This window comes from Leucoraja erinacea, chromosome 28, assembly GCF_028641065.1.
Source record: "Leucoraja erinacea ecotype New England chromosome 28, Leri_hhj_1, whole genome shotgun sequence".
Classification (NCBI taxonomy): Eukaryota; Metazoa; Chordata; class Chondrichthyes; order Rajiformes; family Rajidae; genus Leucoraja; species Leucoraja erinaceus.
The window spans coordinates 22,663,663-22,691,206 of NC_073404.1; the positions used below are offsets into that span (position 1 = coordinate 22,663,663).

At 40.1% G+C, this 27,544-nt stretch overlaps 1 protein-coding gene across 2 annotated transcripts in view; it reads left to right on the forward strand.

Moving 5' to 3' along the window:
• LOC129710787 (sodium/glucose cotransporter 2-like) overlaps positions 1 to 27,544 on the forward strand; it is a 32,507-nt gene extending 4,963 nt beyond the window's left edge. Inside the window, exons 1-15 of one of the 2 annotated variants that reach the window (XM_055658030.1) lie at positions 851 to 1,781; positions 6,555 to 6,626; positions 7,107 to 7,211; positions 8,966 to 9,025; positions 9,846 to 9,950; positions 10,178 to 10,283; positions 12,401 to 12,481; positions 14,444 to 14,673; positions 15,363 to 15,498; positions 15,919 to 16,026; positions 18,068 to 18,218; positions 19,061 to 19,229; positions 21,109 to 21,324; positions 23,639 to 23,777; positions 26,027 to 27,544. In XM_055658030.1, coding sequence (XP_055514005.1) covers positions 1,491 to 1,781; positions 6,555 to 6,626; positions 7,107 to 7,211; positions 8,966 to 9,025; positions 9,846 to 9,950; positions 10,178 to 10,283; positions 12,401 to 12,481; positions 14,444 to 14,673; positions 15,363 to 15,498; positions 15,919 to 16,026; positions 18,068 to 18,218; positions 19,061 to 19,229; positions 21,109 to 21,324; positions 23,639 to 23,777; positions 26,027 to 26,253 — 2,196 coding nt within the window. In that variant the 5' untranslated portion in view covers positions 851 to 1,490 and the 3' untranslated portion in view covers positions 26,254 to 27,544. Of the gene's footprint in view, positions 1 to 850; positions 1,782 to 6,554; positions 6,627 to 7,106; positions 7,212 to 8,965; positions 9,026 to 9,845; positions 9,951 to 10,177; positions 10,284 to 12,400; positions 12,482 to 14,443; positions 14,674 to 15,362; positions 15,499 to 15,918; positions 16,027 to 18,067; positions 18,219 to 19,060; positions 19,230 to 21,108; positions 21,325 to 23,638; positions 23,778 to 26,026 lie in introns of those variants that run through there. The other variant, XM_055658031.1, reaches the window with a different exon arrangement.

Sequence of the window (27,544 nt, forward strand, 5' to 3'; positions counted from 1 at the left end):
TCCTGTGTGTATGTGTGCGGTCAGTTGATCCAGCTCGCGGTTACATCGCTGACGGTCGATCCAGCTCGAGGTTTTCCAGGCAAGTGCCCTCGAGCTTGAAGGTCGAAGACATTCTTCTGAACTTGCAGATTAGGTTGCCGCAGTGGGACAGCACCTTTAATTGCCACTCTATCTACCCTGCAGACTTTGGATGCAGTCAATAATACTCAGAATTCAACCAGGGAAGCAATGTGTCAACCAGCTCCCCAGGATTCAACCACAAGCAAACTACACTCTTGGCTAAAATATCCCCTTATAAATAGTCCAAATCAAATGGCTCGCATAACCTTCAGTTCATAAGATTATGTGATAGGAGAAGAATAAGGCCAATCGGCCCATCATCTACTCTGCCATTCAATCATGGCTGATCTATCTCTCCATCCTAACCCCATTTTCCTGCCTTCTCCCCATAACCTCTGACATCAAGAATCTATATCTGCCTTAAAAATATCTACTGACTTGGCATCCACAGCCTTCAGTGGAAAATAATTCCAGAAATTTATCAGAAATTCATCCTCATCTCCTTCCTAAAAGAATGTCCTTTAATTCTGAGGCTATGACCTAGACTCTCCCACTAGTGGAAACGTCCTCTTCACGTCCACTCCATCCAAGCCTTTCACTATTCGGTATGTTTCAATGAGGTGTATGAATCATTCTTCTAAACTCCAGCGAGTTACGGCCAAGTGCCGTCAAACGCTCCTTGTCAGACTTCACGCCTTGAACAAGTTCTCCTTGTTATCATTTTTCTCTACCTTACATTAAGTAATTAAGTTTGCCTGTTCAATTGAATGTTATTTCTTCTTGCCCCTTTGTGTTACACAGTAGTATAATAAAATTTCCTGTGAAACTTGTGAGTTTAAAGGAAGTAGGAAATATATAAACTCTCATGACACTTGCTCCCACTGCAAATCACTTCATATTCTTGACCTCTGGTCTTCCAAACTCCAACTCCAGTTCCTGCTTCACACTCCGCGCACAATCTGGTCCCAGTCCCAGCCACATGGTGGACTCCTGCTTCTGGTCACTTGCACTTTGGTACTCCTGCTCACATTCTGGACCAATAAATGACCCAAATGCTGAACCGTCAGGATTGTTGACAACCATATGCCAGATTTTTATAATTCCTTTTAGAAAACCATATGATGAAGATCCTGTGGAGAATAGCTTATCAAAATAACCTCTGCTCTGAAAACTCAGTTGTGTCATACTTGGACTGTTATTGGACTGATACCTATGTGTCCAGTTAATTTTAAATCGCAAATATTAATTTGAATTTAAGATAGCAAGAGTTTACACGTTTGTCAGTTTACAAAAACATTATTATAATTAGTATTTTTCCCAGCTGAAATGTAGGATGGAATCTGAACTGTCTATCTCAATGCCGTAATTCATTAAGATTTCTTTGATGAAATCTGATATTAGAACGACTATTAGAAAGGCTCCTCTGAGTGATGACTAATGTCGAATCAGAAGGTTTTCGGCACATCAGTAACCTATTAAATGCGATTGGTTCAATCATTACTCACCAGATTTGTATTAATAGGCCAGTCCCTCACTCTGTCAGGTGTAATCTCAGCTCTTTCATGCTGGTGCATTCCCCATCTATCTACTGGGTTACAATGAAACAATCTACATCTCCACCATCAATCACATCTCCATCTCAAACTGTGGCAATCAACAATGCTGCAGACATCAGCGTGATCACTGTGTACTTTGTGATAGTCATCGGCATCGGACTGTGGGTAAGGATTTACTCCCTCAAACTTTTGGAATTATTTTCTACTTGCAATTTTTTCCTTGTGCGGAATGTGTAACACAATTGGCCATATTTTAATTCAATATTTATTCTCCATTTCTCTTCCTGAAGATCTGATCAGCCTGGCTCATTATTGGATCCAGTAAAACTACTGTAATTTTGGGATAACTTCTTGGTTCTCTGCATTGAAACAGTTTCACTCTGCCAGCCAGATGCAAGTAAGAATATTAGAAGTTGAAACAGAAGTAGGCTATTAGGATCTTGGTGCCTGCTCTGTAATTGAATAAGATCATGAATGATTATGTATCTCAGCTTCACGTAGCTGCACTAACCTCCATACCCCTTAATTTGCTTAATATGTTAACAACCTTTCCATTTCCGTCTTGAATCTACTCAACAACTGAGCCTCGAGAGTCTTCTTGGGTGGTGAATGCAAAGATTCTCATTTAAATGGTTAATCCCGTAATTTGAAACTGACCCCTAGTTCAGTATAGTTTAAGAAAGAACTGCAGATGCTGGAAAAATCGAAGGTAGACACAAATGCTGGAGAAACTCAGCGGGCGAGGCAGCATCTATGGAACGAAGGAATAGGTGACGTTTCGGGTCGAGACCCTTCAGTCTGAAGAAGGGTCTCGACCCAAAATGTCACCTATTCCTTTGCTCCATAGATGCTGCCTCACCCGCTGAGTTTCTCCAGCATTTTTGTCTACCTAGTTCAGTGTACCTTAGTTTGGGTAAACATCATCTACAAGATGTCTGCCCAATCACCAGATAATGCAAACTGGTTTGCTTAACCTCTCTTCATAAAACCAACCTACCATTTCAAGAGACACAAGAGACAGCAGATGCTGGAATATTGAGTAAAACACAAAGTCCTTGAGGAACTCAGCTGATCAGGGAACATTTGCCGAAGGAATAGACAGGCGACGTTTTGGGTCGGGACCCTTATTCACCTGTTCATTCCTTCACCAGATGCTGGCTGTCCTGCTGAGTTCCTCCAGCACTGTGTGTTTTCTATCATTTCAGGAAATGATCTGGGTATGATTTCCATTCTGCGCGATATTGAAAAACAGATGCACCGGCCACACTGTCTGCAGACTTACTGCTCAATTAGGAGTGGAATAGTGGAATACTATTCCACTCCCAACACTGGGATACAGTTCCACTGCTCCCATTGGGGATTTTATATCCTGTAGTTCCACATTAGAATACATGTTCATACCCAGTAACAAGAACTATTGCTCATGCAGTAATGTAAGATTACAGTATGGCTGCCTCTTCCTGAGGTACTTCCCACCGTTCCACATTGGGGTACTTGTAACCCACGTCCAATAGTCCTTTAGTACCATACTAGATTACTATCTTAGTGCTGTACCATTCCTTTGTCTGATAGTGAAGTACAGATCTTCTGATCTATCCGGGTTCTGCTTTGGGGTGCAGTTCCACAGCGTCACAGCGAGTAAAATTCCATTCTAATTGATATTCTTCCACTGTACTTAATTGAATACTGTTCCACTGCACATTACTAGATGCTGTTATACTGCCACCTACAGTGTACATTTCCGCTGCTCTTTACTGCATACTGTTTCACTGCCCCTTGCTGGGTGCATTTCCACTTCTCTTCATTGGGCACAGTTCCAGTGCCCATTACTGTGTACATTTCAACTGTCTCTTACTGAGGTTCAGATCAATAGACCCTGACTGGGTACACTTCCAATTTCACATACAAGGCACAATTTCACTGCCTCTTACTGACTCCATGCTCCTGAATCAAATAAGGAAGTTCCACTACCCCTTACTAGCTTCTGTTACAATGCCTTTTTATGGTTACAGTTCCACTACCATTACATGTTATAATACTACTCTCCTCCATTGTGGGGTATTGTTCTGCTTCATCGTGGTTGGAAGTCCATCACCTCTTAATGGCTGCTATGAGTCTGAGCAAGACCTAAGGTATGAGCCCAGACAGCCTACTGTCTCCGCCTCTTCCTTTCTTCCCCCCCCCCTCCCCACTCCACATCAGTCTGAATAAGGGTCTCAACCGGAAATGTCGCCTATTCCTTCGCTCCATAGATGCTGCCTCACCTGCTGAGTTTCTCCAGCATTTTTGTCTACCCAGAATTCTTAACATCCGTATAATTGAACCCTTGGGAAAGATACCTAGGTCCTCTATTATCAGAGCAATTTGCAGCAGTCGAATCTTTTGTAGGGATTATATGCCCTTTAGATGTAACCTAACTAATTTACGTTGATGATTACAGCTATGTTCAGAATAAACTGTGGATTTATTTTTAGCGGAAGCCATGGGCTCACTCCACCTACCTCCTGTTGGCCAATTGGAATAATGTTCCCTTCCTGTTTTAGGGTTGTACTTCAGTAACTGAAGGACCAATTCTGGGTCTGTTCTGATCCTTTTCATTTTACCTGAGGTGTATGGTTAAAACACACACTATATGAAGTGCCTGGATTGCACCCTATTTCTCCAATTGACCTCAATATCTTTGGTAAAAATCGGACAGGTATTTTGCTCCTGGTCAGTTTTAGTAATGCCTACTCTGTGAACTAGGGCATCAGAGAAGGGCAGGGTTTAAGCACCAATGATTCTCCTCACAGCAAACATCTCACTCTTGTTCTTTGGCCAATGGGTGTCCTCTTGAATGAGACTGTGGAAAGCACCCATCACCTATAGAATCCATTGCAGCAATGATCCATCCTCTCCAGAAATGGCTAGAAAATCAGAGGAAAGCATTTGGAAAAGCTTCAACCAATACTTTGGTACCAGTTGAGTGAGATTTTGTGAATTGATTTTAACATCAAGCAAACTTTGCAGGGCTAATCCTGAAGCTGCAATTCCTGTGCATATCTGGTCACGACTACATGGATTGAAGGAGGCATGTCAAATTATTCCATTTTTATGCCAGATGGAATGTAAATGCAGTTTCATTTGAACCCTCTTTTGGATTTTGTACCAGCAATATTTTATGAACCCTCTTTAATCATAAATTAAAAAAAAACTTGAAACTAGTAACTTGGTAAGTGCATAGGAAGGAACTGCAGATGCTGGTTTACACTGAAGGTAGACACAAAATGCTAGAGTAAAGCATCTGTGGAAAGAAAAATGGTTAATTGGATCCAACCCTTATCTGAATTCATAGTGTAGTGAGTCAGCTCTGACCGCACTATTGGCTGTTGGTGCTGTACTGATTAGAATATTCAAGTGTAGTACAAAGGCACTGTACATAGTCTCTATAGTATTCCTGGGATCTTGTTGATGATATTAGCTCCCTTATGCATTGCATAATAGTTATTTTGTACACTATTCCCCTCAGAATTGGTTGACAATGTGCTTCATGTAAGTGTACACCTTGCACCTTACCAATGCAGTAACATGTTGACATTTGTTGGGATTAAAAATTGAAACAGGTCTGTTCATTTTAGAGCATGGTGGGATTTTTCACAATGGGGGATCCAAGAACAAAATATAAAAGATTCCTGCAATAATTGCAAGAAAACAATATCTGACAAAGAGCTCTGATATTTATTGATTTTCAATGTAATAATGTTAGTGTTTACTACAAGGTAGACAAAAATGCTGGAGAAACTCAGTGGGTGAGGCAGCATCTATGGAACAAAGGAAATAGGCAACGTTTCGGGCTGAAACCCTTCTTCAGACCCGAAACGTTGCCTATTTCCTTCGCTCCATAGATGCTGCCTCACACGCTGAGTTTCTCCAGCATTTTTGTCTACCTTCGATTTTCCAGCATCTTCAGTTCCTTCTTAAACAAAAGTGTTTACTACAAGTGTCAGAACAACTAAAGTGAAAAGGAAGTAAAAAAATTGTTGAAAGAATCCCCTAAATCTTTCAGCAGCACAGAGGTTAACAATTTAAGTTATTACTGAATAGATAGGACATGGTTTATGAGTAGAACATCATCAATCTACATTTCAGAATATTCCATCTGACCCTCGAAGAGTTCACAGAGCAGAGAGGTCAAAGGTCCCACAAATAATTACAAGGGAACATTACTGAGGAATTTTAATTGCTCCTCATTTAGCACAGTTGGCCATGTAAGCTAAAGATTCAAGAGATTTTTTGCATCAAATACTTTGTTTATTTAGTTTATTGACTGGAACAGGCCAATGCTTTGGAAGAAGTCCAGCAGAACAGTTCATGTGATCTGATATAAAGGCCAGTAAATAAAAATGCTTAGGAAAGAACTGCAGATGCTGGTTTAAATTGAAGGTAGACACAAAATGCTGGAGTAACTCAGCTGGGACAGGCAGCATCTCTGGAAAGAAGGAATGGGTGACGTTTCGGGTTGAGACCCTTCTTCAGACTAAAATAAATGATATAAATCAAAATAAATAAATACATTCGGAGCAAATAAAAATGCTCCTCTTGTTTGAAGCTATTTCTACCAGAGATAGCCTAAACATTGCCAGGAAGATGCCATTAGCATTGGAGAATAGAAAAGCCACAAAATTATGTGAGGGTTTCCAAGAAGTACAGTAACACGTATTAAATTAACACGAGCACAACTGGAACTTAAGGAACTGTTTCTCTAAAACAAAGAAGTTTGTTTCCTATTCTTTATTCATCCTTTCACTTCTAGAATATTTACTGTTTTGAACATTCACCTCAATCACTAAGTTTTGCCAGCTGTTGCAAACTGCCCATAGCAAGCACGATTACCTGCCCTTCGAAAAATTGAATACAATCTGATTTGTTGTCTATATATCTTGTTTATATTTTATTTAGTCCATGTTCAAGACCAACCGTGGAACAGTGGGTGGGTACTTCTTGGCCGGGAGGAACATGAAATGGTACACTGTAAGCGACTGCTATTTTATTGATTTAATTTATTTGATAACAGCTTATTAAATTATAGTAACTGCATTGTCAGAAATCTGACATCTTAAGGAAGCTAAAATTACCTTTGTGTTCATTCATGAAGATGCCACTGTTAAGCAATAGGTCGCAGTTGACAGACAAGTCACAGTCTAAATACATGAACATATAAATGGTTTAGATTGAATCAAAGTCTATAAGCAGCAGGAATTTGACTTTATGCTTTATGATTGCAAGCAGCAACAGGTAGCTTTTAAGCTGATTTGGACAAACCAGAAATTTCTCAATTATATTGGATTAATTTGGCCTGTTACGTAATCGCTGCATGCTCAAAATAGCCTCAACGTGTATAGAGCACAATACTTTTGTTTTGACAGCTAATTGTCCATTCTTGCATTAGAAATAAGTTTTAAGGACTTTTTCAGTGGCAAAAAAATCTCACTTTCTCAATTGCATTTCCAGGTTGGAGCCTCGCTTTTTGCCAGTAACATTGGAAGTGGCCACTTTGTTGGTTTGGCAGGCACAGGGGCAGCAAATGGGTTGGCAGTCGGTGGCTTTGAGTGGAATGTAAGTACAATGAGACAATTCAAAGACATTTAACATTTTAGGAATCTTGACTGGATCACTGGGATTCCATTTTCCTAAAGATGGGCCTCTTCATATATCCTGGTCAACTTGGCACAAGTTCTGTCCTGATGCTGGATCCCGTCCGCACTCAGATACTGACTTGAGGTTGATGAAGGGTCTCAACCTAAAAAGTTGCCCAGGGGAATTACTTACCCTGATGCCACCTGACCTATTGAGTTCCTCCAGCACTTTATGCTTTGTTCAAGATTCCAGCATCTGCAGTTTTTTGTGTCTCCATTTTACTGCTCCATTGCAAATCTCCTCAAACTATGCCTACTCTGAAGAAGTTCCAGGTGCGGCAGAGGTTCACCTGCACCTCCTCCAACCTCATCTATTGCATCCGTTGCTCTAGGTGTCAGCTGCTCTACATCGGTAAGACCAAGCATAGGCTTCACCCAACACCTCCGCTCGGTTCGCAATAACCAACCTGATCTCCTGGTGGCTCAGTACTTCAACTCCCCCTCCCATTCCGAATCCGACCTTTCTGTCCTGGGCCTCCTCCATGGCCAGAGTGAGGTCCACCGTAAATTGGAGGAGTAGCACCTCATATTTTGCTTGGATAGTTTACACCCCAGCGGTATGAACAATGACTTCTCCAATTTTAGGTAGTCCCTGCTTTCTCCTTCTTTACCATCCCCTTCCCAGCTCTCCCACAGCCCACTGTCTCTGCCTCTTCCTTTCTTCTTCCTGCCACCTCCGCCTCCACATCAGTCTGAAGAAGAGTTTCGACCCGAAACGTGGCCTATTTCCTTCACTCCATAGAACCTGCCTCACCCGCTGAGTTTTTCCAGCACTTTGCCTACCTTCAATTTTCCAACATTTTCCTTCTTAAACAACTGAATAAGTTCTCCTCCTCTCTCTGACAGGGGTTCTGTGAGACCCCCTCACACTGCTCCTCCACTGTGATTCCCACTGCTCTCCCGCTGTTCAGGTCTGAAGAAGGAACACAACCAAAAACGTTCCCTTTCAAACCCTTTCCCAGATACTCCTGAACTCTTCAACACTTTAGGCCTTGCTCAAGATTACAGCACCTGCAGTTTCTAGTGTATTTATTATCCTACTCTCATCAATTATCTTTGCATCTTCTATATTCATTTATTTAGACCCTGAGGAATCAGATGCATACATCCCATGTCAATTGGATATGGCGCCTTTGATGAAACTTGTTTAAAGTTTGTCACCACATAGCTGCTTCTTTAGACTTTAGACTTTACTTTAGACTCTGGAGGTACAGAGCAGCTCGCCGTGCCGACCAGCAATCACCCCGTACACTAGCACTATCCTACACACTGATGACAATTTTCAATTTCACCAAAGACATTCCTTCCCCATCTGCTTGAACCCATTTTTCCCCTAAAAGCATCACATTCCTGAGTTTTTCTCCCCATTTTCAAGTGACAATCAATTCATACATGGTATCACCTAATCATAATTCTTCTGGTTTGTTCACCAAAGTCATACGCAGGGACACTAGTTCTGGTTTACTTGGTGCAAGATCGAAGATTTACGGATTCTTGGAACACAACAGGAACCTCGTTGCTGTGCCCCAGTATAGATTCATATTGACATAATCCTCCCTCGTGTTCACACCAACTTTAGTGATGTCTTGTACTCTGTCCCCTTCTCATAACTCTCTTGGTCGACAAAATGTGGAATGATCTGTCATATTTAACATTGGGATTTGTTTCCCACAGGCCTTGTTTATTGTGCTACTTCTGGGTTGGCTTTTTGTTCCAGTGTACCTGACAGCTGGGGTAAGTATGAGACTATTTCAAATGAACTGTTTCAGCAGTTGTTTCAGACAGCTATTAGACGATACATGGAAATATGCAAATTACAAATGACAGGTATAGGAATATTATATACAATATGTAGTATGTACTATATACAAAAATATATACCAAGATGCAAAAATCAAATATCAGAGGGCATAGATTTAAAGTGAGAGGGGCAAAGTTTAAAGGAGATGAGCGGAGAAACTTACACAGAGGGTGGTGAGTGCCAGGAACATGCTGCCAGGGTTGGTGGTTGGTGGTTAAGGCGGAGGAATATGAATTATGCGCAGGTAGATAAGAGCTGGTCTTGGCATCATGTTCGGCATATACACTCTGGGCCAAAGGGCCTGATCTTGTGCTGTACTGTTCTCTTTCTATGTTCTAATCTTTCTCCAGAGGATTGATTCAAACACAATCTCCAAAATGGAAGGACTCTATACCCAACACATTGTGTCACCTAGGGTTCTGAAGCTGCATTCAATGCTGGATTTCATAAGTGAAAAGATAGTGGGGTTAATATGGATTTTAATTCTTGTGAGTGAAAATAATTGAGCAGCATTTCATATAGATTTTCTCTTTGTAATTCGCAGCAATTTCAAAATATTGATCTCATCCCTTGTACATATCATCATGTAGTCAAAAATAAAGGTGACATTTGGTTCATTTGAATGTTTCTGGGAAATTATTTTCCTGTGTAATCAAATACTGGCTTAGGTTTTTAACTTTGAATTTGTTGATTCAGTAACTAGGCAAAAATGCTTGGACATTATTTGATAATTTCACCTGTGCCTTTTCCCAGGTCATCACCATGCCACAGTACCTAATGAAAAGGTTCGGAGGAAACCGAATTAGACTGTACCTCTCCCTCATTTCTCTTTTCCTTTACATATTTACCAAGATTTCGGTAAGTATCTCATCATGTGCACATGACATTCAGGCAGGTCTCCGATGTGACACCTGCTCATAAAAGTTGTTCTTATGGGGAAATGTATTCTTTAAGAATGCCCGATAGTCAAACGCTGTTTATGAAAGGATTTCCAGGATACCAGAAGGGTTAAGGTTCCCATTGGGAAGACTCCTGTTAATTGATGTTTATTTACTGATGGTGATATGTTGTGTTTTCGCTGACAGGTGGACATGTTCTCTGGAGCAGTTTTCATCCAACAAGCTTTGGGGTGGAACATCTATGTTGCAGTAATTGCATTGCTGATTATTACTTGTATCTACACTGTCTCAGGTAGGCACTAAAGATCAGACAGAGGAATATTGAGTTTACATGAAGCATTCTGTAGGCTGCCACTCCAGAAAATGGACAATACAAATTGTGATTAGTTAAGATGTCAGAGGGAGGATTGGAGGGAAGATTGGGGAAGATTAGCTACTAGGGCCCTGTGAGGTTTGGTAGTTCAGGGAGAATGGACTATGATTGGGCGATAGCCGTTGCGGGTTTGTCAGTAATAGATGATCAGTCGGGATGAGAAGGGGAATGGTCAGGAAGAGGAATTGATCATTGGAAGGGAAGTCGGTAGTTGGTGGGGTATTGGCACTTGGTTGTTTGTGGTACTGGGAGGGTCTAGATTGAGAAAGCAGATTGATGGAGGTATTGGTGAAGTAATATTGACAGATCACTAGTCTGGATTGGATTAGGTCAGTAGGTTTGGTGGGGCTGGGCAAGGGTGACGCTTGGTGAACTTCACTACCAGGTTTGGGGGATGGAACTGGGACACAAGGACGTGTTTGATTAGTATATTACTTAAAGAGGCAACCATGAGATGAGATTATAGAAGTGGCTCAGAACCTTTTCAGGCAAGGTCCATATGTGATTGCACATATCCATGTCCTTTCTTCATTATTGCATATGTTGCATTTGAAATCTGGAATGTAAATCAAGGACTCTGTGCATTACACAGAGAGTTTCAGTTTACCTTTTATTTTTCATTCTGTAGTGCACAGTAGCACGTCAGTACTTGGTCTAACCTCTGGATAGTTATGTCCCCCATTCCTCTTCTCTTCTCCTCACCAATAGGATGATCCCACTGTAATGCTGATGTCACCATTGATGGAAAGAACCAGATGTAGCATCTTCATGAAATGAATGATAAACTTCTGCAGTATTTCCAGAATGATAATCTGTTCCAGTCAATAAACTAACATCTTAATGAGGGTCATTGACATGATGTTCTTCTTTAATTTTTAGCTTACGCTGATATTTGTGCTAAGTGTCCAGGAAATTAAAATTCCTCAATAATATAATTATTCTTTTGACCTTTGACTCTTGCACTCTGCCAGGATTTTCTGGATCAAATGGAATATTCTGAAATGCTACTGATAATGTTTTTACTCATAAATTAAGTACGCTACTTGCCATCCTAGTAATAAATTGCACGTTTAACCTTTAAGCTGTAAGAACATTTGAGATAACTGCAGAATTCTAGGGTTTTTTTCTTTCGAGGTCAATTCTTTTTTATGGCTGAGCAAACTTGGAATGGAAATCAAATAATTCTACATAAACTTCAGGAAAACTGTTCAAAATTTATAATACCTCTAATGTGATCTCCTCTACAAATAGGCAAGCCAAAGAGAGATAGGGTCAGCACTTCAGGATACTGCTTTGTTCAATCCACAAGGGTGACTCCGAGCTTACAGTGCCTGTCACTTTAATTCTTCATCCCACTCTCACTCTTTAAGGCCAGTAGATAGGCCTGTTCGGTGAACTTTTGTAACTTTGTCGGTGCCAAATCGTGGCGACACTTGTGTACTGCCTAGGTGAGGTCTGCTACATGATTTTACTGGGATGTATGCAAATCAAAGCATTTCACTGTACCTAGGTTGACTATTGTTGAATTGTGGAACGGGCAATCCTCATTCACTCCCTGACTCTTTCATGCTCTGTGACTAATGAACGTATACGATCTAGATGCTGCCTCAGTCATAAAGGATGGTGAAAGGTGATGTAATATTGTGGTGGGAATGGGATGGGGAAGAGGGAGGGTAGGTGCCCAATGGGAAAATACTAGAGTGATTTCTGCAGGGCCATTTGATCTCGTCCTGTGCAGTAGGTTGTTGGAGAGAGAGAGACATATTATCTCCCCAGTATCTCAAATACCCTCTCACCCACAGGGAAACTCAACAGCAGACAATTGGCAAACAATAGCAGACAGTTGGCAAATCAAATATTAAGAAGATTTGAGTGATTTAATAAGGTTCTCCTCAGCAGTGGAGCCTCAAGAATCGTGGTCCGAGATGGAAGAGGAGAACCATTTAGCAAAGATGCATCATCCCTTGAAAGGGATTGCACAGTGGAAAAGGCACATGTCCTGTTTTTGTGTAATATCTGTTTATCTTTGGTTGCAGGAGGCCTGGCTGCATTGATGTACACGGACACAGTACAGACATTTGTGATCATTGCTGGAGCTTTTGTGCTGATGGGATACTGTAAGAAGGTCATCCTTTATACCTTGCAGATAAGAAAGCATTACACATTTGCCCTCTTCCCCTCAGTGCTTCACCAAGCTTTAACTATAAGTGACTGAGCCAACTAGACTAGGAAGGGCCCAGGCCCTGCACTGATCTCAGAAAGGGTAAGCGATTGGCTCCATTGTGATCTCAGTGTTCCTGGGTTAGCAAAACCCTTCTAATCAGTATCAAGTAACTGCTCCTGGAAAGTACATGTGTGGATTTGAGTTTGGACCCAATGATGATGTCTTCTACTATGGTGACTTTCTGGCAGTAACTGTATGGATCAGGTATAAGAGAACATCTGGTTCTTATGAGGTAGTGGAGAGGACAAGAGATGAGAAGACACCCACTTCTCATACCAGACATGAAGAATGCTGAATTGTTCTTGTTATTTTACATTTCCTTTCTTACAAATCTTATGTGTATTTTCTCTTTATCATTTTGCCCAGCATCTTGGGCGTGGAAATAATGAAAACAGCAATTTGTTATGTAGTGTCACAAAGTGCCCCAAAAGAGGTTATTAAAAAAAAAAGAGCACTTGGGATTGGCCGTAATGTACTTAAATAAATTGAGAAATGGTCAAAGGACAGAACACAGAGAGTTGGAATAAAGATCTTGAGACATAGGAGCAGGATTAGGCCAATAGGCCCATGGAGTCTGCTCCGCCATTCGATCGTGGCTGATCTATTTTCCCTCTCAACCCCATTCTCCTGTCTTTTCCCCATAACCTTTGACACCCAAACAAATCAAAAACTATCAATCTCCGCTTCAAGAATATCCAAAGACTTGGCCTCCACCACCAATAAATTCCACAGATTCACCACTCTCCGGTTAAGTTCTTCCTTGGGGTGAAAGGATGATGTAAAGTTGGGAACCGAGAACTAGCAGGGATTGGGAATCAGTGTGTGTAAGGACAAGTCAGTCATCTAGTAGAATAATTGACGTTACCAAATCCAAGCATGAATGGATGGCAAATAGGCTAAAGGATGCAAATCAAGTTACTGCTGAGGAATTTATGGTAGAGTGAGGCAGTCTATTGAGAGGATGCATTAGGTTTAATGTTGTGATCATTACTGTTTCTAAAGTACATAAATGGTGTGAATATAATAATTTTATTCAGTTGCTTAACTTTTCTAAACAATAAAGGTCAGAGGCAGCTCAGGATATGTGAAGAATAAAATACGCTGGTGGTCAGAGAACCTGCAGATGAATGTATCTGTGTATACATTTAAATGTTGCACGTAGCATGGATAACAGACAGATTCTAATGATGTTGTTTCAAGAGACAGACCAATGCTGAGCATAATCAGCAAAGGCATCGGAACATTGAACTACATTGTCTGAACTGTGGGATATCAAGTAAAGTAGAAGTAATCAAACTTTATGGTGCTATGGTAACATCTTCGATTTTATGTTCAATTCTTGTTGCCAAGTAACAAGACATTTAAGTATTGGAGACATGAGTGACAGGAAATATGAATGTGATCTCTGGAGAATGTCGGGATTCTTCAACCTATTAAGTAATCTGACAAGTAATTTTACAGAGATTAATTCATACAGTTGATATTAGAAATAATACAAATACATTATATATTTAAATTTAGTAGTACTGGATCAAGGTCACAAAAAGTGATAATTGTGGAATAAACTTCCAGCTGAAGATGGAATACAGAAGGAAGTAGGGCTCTAGGATCTTTATTAATGGTTTAATTAAATTGATTTGATGAGTAAGGGTGTTAGGGGTTATGGGGAGAAGGCAGGAGAATGAGGTTGAGAGCAAAAGATAGATCAGCCATGATTAAATGGCTGAGTAGACATGATGGGCCGAATGACCTAATTCTGCTCCTAAAACCTATGAACGTGTCAGAGGCATTCGTCTCCTGTAATTACTTTGCAAATTTCCCATTAATGCATTGATTTCTTTTTTGCTTCTCACAGCTTTCCATGAAGTTGGGGGCTATCAGGCATTGTTTGCCAAGTACAAGGATGCCGTGCCAATTCTTCATGATTCAATAGATCCTTCCCGCTATAACATCTCTGACAAGTGCTATCTTCCTCGTGCTGACGCATTCAATCTTCTGCGAGATGCAGTCAGTGGCGACTTACCCTGGCCAGGATTGATCTTTGGTATAAGCATCATTGGAGTTTGGTTCTGGTGCAGTGATCAGGTAAGTTGCTGAGTAGCCAATATGACTTTGATCCCCAGGCCTCAACAAATTATTTCCTTTTAGAAACTTCTCCACAAGCATCCGTATACATCTGCCCTTTCACCTGTGGATTTAAATAATTGGTGTGTTAAGTACACTGTTCTTCCCTAAAATAATGGAATCAATCTTTCAATTCTTCACTGACAATATATTATTAGGCTTCAGGCAATAACAGACTTGTCCCTATGATACAATCTGATGCATGCCCAAGAAGTGAAGCATCAAATTATATCTAAGAGGAGATCGGATGTGAGTAGGAGGGGGAATAACGAAGATGATGGAAGATATAATCAATGAGTTTTCATGAGATAATGGACCCGAATGACAAACAGAATAGTGCTATTAATGGTGAGACAGGATGGCATAGGGTGCATATTAACGTATGAATGAGAGGAGTGGAAAATCGAGTATAACTGCTAGAATGGTGAGGTACACACTGGAGAAACAACAGATTACAGATGCTGGAAATCAGAAGTAAAGTTAAATCAAACTGAGTACAGATGACTCGTCGTGACCCAAAATGTTGATTATCCATTTCCCTTCACAGATGCTGCAACCTGCTGAGTTCCTCTAGCAGATTGTTTTTGCATTAATTTTAGACTACTTCAGATATTTCTCCCATTTTTTTTTTTAATATGCATCTCTTCCAGGTCATCATCCAACGATGCTTAGCTGCTAAGAACCTGACACACGTGAAGGCTGGTTGTGTTCTATGTGGTTACATAAAGTTGTTGCCCATGTATCTGATGGTCTTGCCGGGCATGATCAGTCGAATTCTATACCCAGGTAAGGTTTCTTTATCAAATGGCTATTTATTCCATGCATGAACATTTCTGTGAGGAAACATGAAAACTAAAAATGTTACAGATTATTGCTGAGGCCTTCCCTCAGGTTAGCACTCAGCTGGATTAGTGTGGTGTAGATTGGTTCAAGAACCTGATACTGACCGGAGATGAGGGTGGAAGTTGAAGGGCGTTAATTAGCCAGCGAGGTGAACGGTAATAAAATGGGGGTAATTGCTCAGAGTGCTCTATCTGGTCGAGCAATATTTATGTGACAAAGAGTTTTATTCTTTCCAGCATGTCAATCAATAGTTGATTAAAATTTGGGATAATACTAAATGGTTTCATTATAAGGAGTTAATTTGGGACATTTTTTGAAACAGCAATGCAGTTCATTCTAAAGAGCTTCCATTTTGTCCCGTAGATGAGGTTGCATGTGTTGTGCCAGAGGAATGTGAGAAGATATGTGGCACTCCAGTTGGTTGCTCGAACATTGCCTACCCAAAGATGGTGGTTGCCCTGATGCCCAAGGGTAAACAATCTGTTTCACTGTAACCAAGCTACAAATAGCTCAAATTGTATTCCCCCCCTCTCCCTGAAGCTTCTCTGTGTTCAATTTAGAATTTATCTCACCAATTCCTCTGGCTGTTGCTGCTCTCTTTTCACCTGCATGGATGCTGACTGCCCTCTGGTATATTACCTGTACCTTGCGTAAGGGAAATTAATTCATTGAAAGAGAAATCATAATGGATCACGATTCCATATCAATCAATTGCAAAACATACAGCACTTTCCCACAGTGGTCTATGAGCATTGATCATAACCTTACCACAGCCTCATTGGAGCCAATTGCAACCTTAGTAAGGTAGTTATCCCTCCCTGCCACTCACTGCATGATAGAGTACTGCTCAATCGTAAATAAGTGTGCTCAACTTCTCATTTCAACTCAGAGATCTCCTTCAGTTCTTAAGGGACTCTTTACATCACTCCACTCCTCCCTTAATACTTCAGTATTAAAATCCAAATTTGGTGCTATGATTTTAATATTTCTTTATTTCTATTATCTTCACCTACTTTTTACATTTTAATCCTGTGCCTTGCCTTTAATTTGGTGTAGAATGCCACTGTTTTTGGAGACTAATCATCTTAGCTCTACAATGTGAGTTGCTCAGGTTAGAGTCCTAGGCTCACCCATCTCCAGCTGACTTGCTGATGGTCATAGATAGACACAAAATGCTGGAGTAACTCAATGGGACAGGCATCATCTCTGGAACTTTTTACATTTTAATCCTGAGCCTTGTCTTTAATTTGAGAGAGAATGCCACTGTGGTTGGAAACTAATCATCTTATCTCCAGAGATCTCTTTGATCCAGAGATGCTGCCTGTCCTGCTGAGTTACTCCAGCATTTTGTGTCTGTCTTCAGTGTAAATCTGCACCTGCAATTCCTTCCAACACCACTGATGGCCATCATTAGATCATAATAATAATAATATATTTTATTGTCATTGCACACAAGTGCAACGAGATTTGGTATGCAGCTTCCATCCGATGTCATAACTTAAATAACTAATACAATTTAGATTTAGATACCCCGAGAACATGGTTTGTAAAAAGAACATTAAAACAGTAAAACAGTCAAAACAGTGGATCAACAAACTTTTATTCAGAGGTGAAGCTAAGCAGGCATGGACTAATGCATCATACGGTTATAAAAGTGGCCACCAGTTTAAGTATAAATGGGTCAAAACTGCAATGTTAGTGGTACAACTCTACTGGAGTTCTCTACTCTACTGGTGAAAACAAGTAAATTACTTTTATACCTGAATTTAATCATCAATTATCTATTTGTAGCAATTTGATAGAACTGAATGGTGTGCCAGATCATTTCAAAGAGCATTACTGTGGGTCTGGAATCAATGGCAGGCCAGGGAAAGGTAAAAATCCTCTAGAGGGATATTAATAAATCAAGTAGACTTTTACAACAATCCAGTAACCTCATGAATCAAGATACTAGGTTTTTATTCTCAGCATACTTCATTCACTGAATTTAAATTGCCTAGTTTACGAGATGACCTTTGTACTCATGTCTCTGTGTTAACAGTCCAGGTCTCTGCGTTGCTAGTTCAGTAGCATAATTTGGATGCAAATGTTCCCAAGCAGTCTATCCTAATCTTCGCACTGTTCCCAGTATGTCTACATTTTACATCTACACTTTCCCCATTGTGTCCTTTTTATATATACCCATAGTTTTCAGGTGGTACTTTATTCATCCTCAATGTGTAAGAAGGAACTGCAGATGCTGGTTTAAACTGAAGATAGACACAAAAATTTGGAGTAATTCTGTGGGTCAAACAGCATCTCTGGAGAATATGAATAGGTGGCGTTTCAGGTCTGAAGAAAGGTCTCAATCCGCAACTTCACCTATTCTCCAGAGATGCTGTTCGACCCGCTGAGTTACTCCAGCTTTTTGTGTTCATCCATACTGAGTTGTTCTGGTGGCAGATTGTTGCTATTGTTCAGTATGTCTCCTTGATGCATGATTAATTTAAATTTGCTTGGCTCCCCTGTACAGGGCTTCGTGGTTTAATGCTTGCAGTTATGCTAGCAGCTCTCATGAGTTCACTGGCATCCATCTTCAATAGCAGCAGCACTCTCTTCACCATGGACATCTGGGCAAGAATCCGGAAGGAAGCCAGCAACAAGGAACTAATGATTGTTGGCAGGTGAATGGTCATTAACAGAATCAAAGAAATGTTTCGCAAGAGAATTACAGACGAATGAAGACATTTTGGCACATCACAGCTCATCAATCTTGAAGATATTAACCCCTGCAACATTTTGATTGTTAGTTAAATAATTCCAGGAATTTTAGTTCACTGCAGCCGGAAATAATTACACATGTTGCTCATTGTTCGAAAGATTGAGTGAATTATCTTCTTCTAATCTTACTGGCTGTACATGGCTACATTTTGACCGCAGTGCCATTACAATCACAAAGTCATATGCAACCTCTCTTTCTACATTATCTTATTCTTAAATATCATGGCTAGGATTTATTTCAGGAAACAGTGCAAAAGAGGAATCAAGGGTACAAATTGATGTTTGTCTATTGCTTTACAATTGTTTACTTATGTTTGGTTACTTCATATATGAAGTTTGTATGTGTATAATAGTTGTATGTATATATATGTCTGTAGGTATTATGGAAAATTGCCTGGGGTAGTATTATTATTATTAATTAATTGATTTTTAAATATGGTAGAAGTGTTGGGGAAAAGGGGTGAGATTTAATAAGTTATTCTTCTTCTCACTCCTTTTCGAGCTTGTACAGACAGAGTTGGACATTGGAAATTTGCTTTTTGTTCTTTTCATTGCTTGTAAATATTGATTGTAATGTCCAATTGTTTGATAATTTCGATTTTGTTACTATTAATGTCTTTAATGTCTTTACTTGTTCGGAATAAATAAAATAAATAAATAAATAAATAAATAAATGTACATATGCAAAATAGAACTAATCATAGCAACAGGTATGAATCGCAAATTTCCTTGTTCTGTTCCTCAGGATCTGGATTCTCTGTATTGTCACGATCAGCATTGCATGGATACCTGTGGTCCAGGCAGCACAAAGTGGACAACTCTTCGACTATATCCAGTCTGTCACCAGTTACTTGGCACCACCCATTGGCGCAGTTGTCCTGCTAGGTGTCTTTGTGAAAAGGATCAATGAGCCAGTAAGTAGCTATTCTGATATAAGAGTGACTGATGGAAATGTATAATATCCTATTCATCTCCAGATTGATCCCTTATCATTCCCAGAACAAATACAACATGTTAGATACAATGTGAAGCACCTGCCATACTTCCCTTTGAGACACACATTAGCCAGGTGCACAAAGTGTTGGGCATGGATCAACCGGGTTCAATATTTTAAAGAAAATGTGGTATAGTTCTAATGAAGGGGTCTCAAATTTGGAACATAAACCAAATACCCTGAGTTACACACCTCGTATCGACCTGGCTGTTGATGGATATATCAGGTCTGAGAGTGGAGCTTATCTTTGTGATGGGCAGGTAAAGATGAATGCTGATGACCAGAAGTTCTGCCCTTCACAACAGAATTGGAACTGATTTGAACAAGTATGAACGGAGAATAAGCTACCTGCCATAGAGAGCGCCCATAGTCTGAAAGACTGTTGTCTTTTCATTTATATTTTTTCTGTCAGCTGTGCTTCTGAGCAAGATTCTGAAAGCTGCCTTTCTCTAGTTTCAGGCAAGGAAATCATCTTCTCCCCTTCCTTCTATTAAGGAACTGTAATTATGCAATTTAAATTGCCGTGGATATTTTCATAATTTATCAATAAAATGAAGTCAGAAATAGAGCAGAAGTCTGTGGAAATTAAAGGAGTCAGAATAAGTACACAAGAAAAAAGTAGTAACTAAACCTGGGAGGTACTCTGTCACTGGGAGTACAGACAATGCAACTACTTCTTGAATCTACCCTGGTGACAGGTTACTTTCACTGTATAACCTCCTCATTCCCAGTATCTGCTCCTCCTCCATGACCGGCATTTGACTGAATAAGTGAAACAGTGGCTGACGATACAAACCGTTGCCAAACAGTGGACGAACCAGACTCTTGATTTTTTTTCCTTCTCCTGTGTTAATATTTTTCAGAGGAATTGGAACCAATGTTCAATTTTCTCTCAATGTTCATCTTGCACTTCCCCAGTGATGTTCTTCCTGGATTCCTGAGAGTCATGGAGTAAGAGCCACAATCCTACAAATTAGGGCGGCACACAGGGCCAGAGGCCAGGGTGTGACTGTGTGAAGTTTGCACGTTCTCCCTGTGAGCACGTGGGTGTCCTCTGGCTGCTCCGGTTTCCTCCCACTTCCCAAAGATGTGCGGGTGTGTAGGTTAATTGGCCTCTGTAAATTCTCCCTCGTGTGTAGGCAGTGGATGATAAAGTGGGATGACGTAGAACTGGTGTGAATGAGTAAATTCACTTCACTGCACCTTATGGTGCATGTGACAAATACATTTGAAATTGATTTCATTTGATTGATAGTCGGCATGGACTTAGTGAGTTGAAGAGCCTATTTCTATGCTGTATTTTTCAATCAATCATCAATCAAGTTACTCCTCGTTGTTTTGACTTATTCCAATGGGTGCTGGAGAGACATATAACCTTACTTTGATTCATTGAGATACACAATACTCATTTTCCACCCTGCTTTGCTTAAAAGGATAACTGTCTTAAATTTTAAAGGATCCTTAGATGATTAAAAGATCCTCAGATAATTACTTTTTCTGATAATTATACTAATGGAGTGGTTATTTCTTTAGTTCTTTCACTAAACTACACTTTAAGACTTTCATGGTTTCCTTCGCCTGAAGTTAGATTAAAACTGAGTAATGAATCAGTCTTTCCATGCTTAATATCTGATTTTCCATAAGTAAAAACCCTCTCAGAGGTGATAGAGGATTATGATTAACATGCAGGCTTGTCCCAAAAATTACTTACTGCCATTGGTTTATAGGATTGTTAGTAACTTTAATAATAATTGCTATAGATGAGCATACTTGCTGCTAGTTGTGATTTTACTCTGCAGGGTGCCTTCTGGGGTTTGATCGGAGGTCTGGCCATGGGTCTCTGTCGCATGATAGCCGAGTTTGTCTATGGCACGGGCAGCTGCATCTTCCCATCCTCTTGCCCCTTTATCTTCTGTGGCATCCACTACCTCCATTTTGCCATCATTTTGTTCAGCTGCACATGTATCCTGGTCCTCATCATCTCCTTCTGCACTCCAAAGATCGAAGAAAAACATGTGAGTTTTTGTTGATTATTAATTGGCTTCTATTTCACAACGAAGAAAGGCATAATATTTATCGCAATGTGCTTGTCTCATTAACTATTTTTATCTTTCTATTTCCGATAGCAGCAGGAGTAACCCATTTGCGTCATCAATCAATATAATTCTGATGGACAGAAAATGCTGAAGAAACTCAGCAGGAGATGCAGCATCTATGGAGAGAAGGAATAGGCGATGTTTCAGGTCGAGACCCTTCTTCAGTCTGAGTGCACCTTGGTGTACAAGTTCATCTGAAGAAGGGTCTCAACCCGAAACGTCGCCTATTCCTTCTTTCCAAAGATGCTGCCTCACCCGCTGAGTTTCTCCAGCATTTTTTTGTCTACATTCAATTGTTCCACCATCTGCAGTTATTTCTTAAATATAATTCTGGTCTTCTTCTACCTCACCACACTTCCTCACATTCCTTAATACCTTAATTCCTTAGTAGCTTCACTGTCAGAATTTTTAAGTCTTAAAAATGTGGTAACTGAGCACCTGAAATAGAGAGTAGTGATATTGTGATTTATTATTGTCATGTGCAACAAGATACCGTGGGCTATCCAGTTAAATAATACACAAATGCAACAGGTAAGTGCAGAAAGTAAAAGGAAACTGAGTGCCGCATATAGTGTTACAGCTACAGAGGAAGTGCAGATGAAAAAGATTGCAAGATTGGGTGATCGATAATAGAGGATTTTTTGTGCGACTGGTTGGCTGTGGCTAGAGAAGTTTAATTGGGATCAGTTTTGGCGCCCTTGCAGTTTGTACATGAATGGTTTGGATGTCGATGAAGAAGGCATGATCAGGAAGTTTGCAGTTGCCACTTTTGGTGAAGTTGTTGATATCGTGGAGAGTTGTCATAGGATATAGAATGATGCCGATGAAATTGGCTGAGAAATGGCAGATGGAGTTTAATCCAGATAATTGTGGTGTACAAGTCCATCTGTAACCAGTTCTCAGTCCATGTTGATGTCCCATGAGCCCTAATTATGTGCCTCTTGTGTGGCATTTTCTCTTGTGAATTTTATCAATCAGATGTGCTGCATCTACTTCTCTTTATCTGTTGATCTGCGATTGGCTCAGTTTAAATTTCTCATGGTAAAAGATACTGATAGAAGAAAGGAGAAAAAAGAGAATGAGAGAGAGTTTGAGTTTTTGTTTAATTTATTGTCACATGTACTAAGGTACAGGGAAAGCTTTTGTTGCGTGTTAACCTGTTTGCGGAAAGACAATATACATGATTACAATTGAGCCGTCTACAGTGTACAGATGCACGATCAAGGGAATAACATGAATAATATTTAGTGCAAGATAAAGCCAGTAGAGTCCGATCAAAGATAGTCCAAGGGTCTCCAATTAAGTAAGTAGTAGTTCAGGACTGCTCTTTAGTTGTTGTTAGGATGGTTCAGTTGCTTGATAACAGCTGGGAAGAAACTGTCCCTGAATCTGGAAAATCTGGAATCCGAAGAGGTGAATAAAGATGTGTGAATGAGAGGAGAGAGACAATGAGGTGAAGGGAGTGAAGAGGCACCCTGGTGTACCTACAGAGGAGGGCAGACAGCAACGGAAGAGGAAAAAGAGACTAATTGCTAGCAGCAGAAGATAGACGGAGAAACACTAAAATGGCAAGAGACTGAGATAAATTAGGAGGCAATGTAAAAAAGCAGATTATAAAGGATGAGATAATGAAGATAGAGACATGGATCTAAAGACAGAGAGAGTCAACAAAGAGGAAAAGATAAACAGATTGGCAAAAATGAGCTAAAACATAATGAGAATAAGATATCTTTGAGGTGTAACAGATGGCAGATGAACAAGTCCAATGGATGTGGTGCAAACAGACTTCCAGAAAGACATCGATAATCTACTACACAGAAAACATTTTTTGGAGGAAATTAAGTGGCATAGAATTGAAGTTTTATGGTAAACAAGATGAAAAACTTGCCTGAAGGGAAGGAACAGATGGCAGGATTTTTAAACATTAATTGCCAGGAAACATTAACTTCTATTCTGGGACCACTTTGGTTGACTGTGCACTTGAATAATTTGTATATAAAGCCAGGGACAGTGAAGTCCAAGTTTGCAGATGATACTAAGCAGGCAGAGTAAATGATTATGATTTGAAATTAAAGCTTGGTGAGGTTTACAAGATATTTAAAGCAGCTTCTAAGAATGATATGGACATATAAAGAATGTAAAAGCCAAGACATAATGAAACTGGATAAAATTGGATGGGTTTCATTATCAGAGTCACAGAAATGATACTAATTGTACATATTTGGGTCTTCAGCTCCATCGCCTGGTGTACAGCCTTCGCTACAGCCAGGCTGAAAGGGTTGACCTGGACGTTATTGAAATGGTGAAGCCAACTCTGAAAGTACAAGAAGAAGTAGAAAACAGCACAGTTGACATGCACCCAGTGATAACAGGTAGTAAGGCTGGAAATTTATAGCTACTAAGGTTACAGGGGAACTAGAAACGGACCAAAGCAAAGAAAAGTTATGAAAAAATAGTGGCAGGTTAACATTTTTAACAATCCAAAGATGTTTTAAATTTACAAAAGGAACAAGAGTATAACTAACTCTTTATTGTATCAACTTGATAGGCCAATGGCTTCCTTTTGTGTGTAAGTTTTCTATGATTCTAAGGGGGGGGGGGGGAAGGAAGACTGGGGAGCTTTATTAAATGTTCAGAGAACTGATAATTGAACACAACACAAGGAAATTATTTTGATTAATGAGTTCCTTGTGAGGCAAGACATTGCATAAAACTTGATTACACACAGAGAAATGATTGTGAATGCTGAAGCCATGATTATTGTATCCAGTAAAAAATAAATGGATACTTAGTTGAAAGACTGAAGGTTTAGTTGTGGAGTAACATGGGCCCTTAGCAAATAGGCCCTTAGGTCTAATTCGTCCATGTCAACCAAAAGCACCCTCCTAAGCTGGTCCTATTTGACCATGTTAACCCTATTTCCTTCTAAACCTTTTCTATCAATGTAATTGTCTCTTAAATGTTGTTATTGTACATGCCTCTACCACTTTCCCTGGTAGCTCGTTCCATATAGACACTACCCTCTGTGTGGAGGTTGCCCCACAGGTCCTATTTAAATCTTTCCCACTCTCGCCTTAAACCTATGCCCTATTGTGTTTGATTCCCCTTCCCTTGGAAAAAGAGTGTGTGAATTCACACTCTATGCCCCTCGTAATTTTATGCTCTTCTATCCGGACACCCCACAGTTCTCCTAAAAGTCCAATCAATAAAGTCCTCGCCTGCCCAAACTCTCCCCATAACTTAGGCCGTCGAGTCCTGCCAACATTCTGGTAAGTCTCCTTTGCACTTGTTCCAGCTTAATGATGTATTTCCTATAACAGGGTAACGAAAACTGTACAGAATACTCCAAGTTTGGCCTCACCAATGTCTTGCATTGCTGATATTTAGCATTCCAACTCCTGTACTCAGAGCCCTGACTGATGAAGGTCAGCACATCAAATGCCTTCTTCATCAATCTTCCTGGAATGCTATTTAGATTGTACTACGTACTTGTACTCCTGGATCTCTCTGCACTGCAACATTCCCCAGAGTCCTACTGTTCAATGTGAAAGTCCTACCCTGGTTAGACATCCCATTAAATGCAAAATTGTATTCATCTGAATTGAACACCACTTGCCATGCGTCAGCTCACTTACCTGGCTGATCGAGATCTTGTAATTGTTGACAACCTTCTTCACTGATACGATGCTTCCTTTTTTAGTGTCATCATCAAACTTAGTAATCATATCATGTATATTATCATCCCAATTGTTTAAATAAATGATGAGCATCAATTCCTGTGGCACATCATTAGTCACTTGCCGCCACTCTGTAAACAGCCTAAAACTATCACCCTCTGCTTCCTCACATCAAGCCGATGATCTTATTTGCTAGCTCCCCCTGGATCCCATGCGATCTAACCTTCCTGACCAGCCTACCATGCAGGACTCTGTCAAAGGCCATTGTGATGTCTAGGTGCCAGTGCCCCTTGAGGCCAAAAGCTGAAGCTTTAAGACCACCAAAACCTCCTCTTTGGTAATTCATATATCTTGCAAGACATCACAATTCATTTGCTTCAATTCCTGAGGAATATTCATGAAATATTTCACGTATCTCCAGTAGCTCAGCACATATGTGTCGATGCTGATCCTTATGAAGACATCGTTTCTCCCTGGCCACCATATTACTTTTATTTAACCTGTGAAATATCTTGGGATTTCTCTTTACCTAGCTTGCCAGATCTATATCACCTACTTTTTTTCTCCTCCTAAGTGTACTCCATATACTCGTTAGTTGGACATACATGGGTCAAATTAGGAGAGAATATATTGGATTTTGCTGGGTACATGGAAATGTCATCTGATGAATGGTATTGATCAGCAAAGTTTACAGATGAAAGGATATGAAATAGTATGGCTGGAACTCAAATGACCTTGGGGCTTGGATATAAGCAGCCCTGCTTGAATAAGCCTAATTGTTCCAAAGTTAGATGTGTGCGGTAGTTCACGTGAATATGATGCCGACACTCGGTTTAAACCAGCATCTGCAGTTCCTTCCTACACACTCTAATTTTGGATCTGAGATTTGTCATCTGAATGAGCTCAGTTTTAAATTTCAACAATTCACTATTTATATTTTCCAGCTGAGGAAGAAAAACCAAGGAAGAAAAAGAATGTTTTTATCATTTGTTGTGCTTGGTTCTGTGGCATTAGCTCAGAGCCAGTGCCCGAACCAACAGCAGAGGAGAAGGCAGAAGCTATGAGGAAAATGACTGACATAAGTGAAGGAACCATCTGGAGCAGAGTGGTTAACATCAATGTCATTATTATGATGTGTGTTGCTGTCTTTCTGTGGGGCTATTATGCTTAATAAAATATTATTTTAAAACTGCTTTATCTTAATTCAATTTATTGTTGCCTAATAGGTTTTAACAAGCCTTTTGTTTTTGTTAATCTATCTGGTTAGCTTTTTGGATAGATTGGATAGTTGGCCTAATACCTTCATTATCCCCTTTCAAAGGTTGTTAATCTTGTGAAGATTAACAATCGCACATGCTATCATGATCTACAGCTACTCACAATACATACCTTTACTTGTGGAGGATGGATAAAAACATAGAAGTACAAAAAGGAAAAATCCAAACATTGAAGGTACAAGAAGCAGATGCTGGTTTACTTTGTACCTCTTGACTTAAAGCTATGCCCTCTCTAGGATCCGATATTTCCATCAAGGGGAAAAGATACTGACTGTCTACCCTATCTCCGCCTCTCATAATATTATATACTTCTAGCAGTTCTCCTCTCAACCACCGAGAAAACAACCCATGTCTATCCAACCTCCCCCTGTAGCAGAAACTCTCCAAGCAGCATTCTGGCAAACCTCCTCTGCATCCTCTCCAACGCCTCTACATGCTTCCTGTAATGGGGCAAGCAGAACTGCGCACAATACTCCAAATGCAGCCTAAGCAATAGAGCTTTGGCCTTGACATATTGGGTTTGAGCCTTGACCTTTGTTGTCCTTCCATCTATGTTCAGATCAACTGTTAGACTATGTAGCTAACACTGAATAAGGCATCTAAAATAAATGACAACATAAGAACCCTTTTCATAAAACAGTATTTCCAAACTACTTTAGTTGCTCTTTTGCTGAATATCAGTTCATATAATTTCTTGGCTCACTGATCGAAATGGTTTTCCAGATTTAACGTTATCAAAATCGGTCATGTCATCTAATCTGCTTTAACTCTGGGACACTGCCATGTCCTCATTAATGTAACGTCACTGGGACCGGGTACAAGTTAAGATACGGAAAACAGAATGTTGGAATGAAGTAAATGGGAAGCAATGGTCACCAGGGGAGTAGGGAGCAGAATCTTTTTATTTCATAGCGCTTTAAATGTGTGATTCTTGTTTGTTTTTTTAGTTTGTAAAGAAAATATATTGCTAATTTTATTTTTAATATTATTTTCATTTTGAATACATTAAGTAGGAGTTCATGAATGTGTGAAAGACCGAGTTGGTTGGCAGTCTCATAACTTCCAATGCCTTTCTGGGGGTGCAGTGCAGGCAGCTATTTATGCTGGGAGAGAGCTTACACTGAGCTGGGGTTCAGTGAGCTGGCGTTCAGCCTCTCGGAGGAAAACTGTGTCCAAACCAAAGAT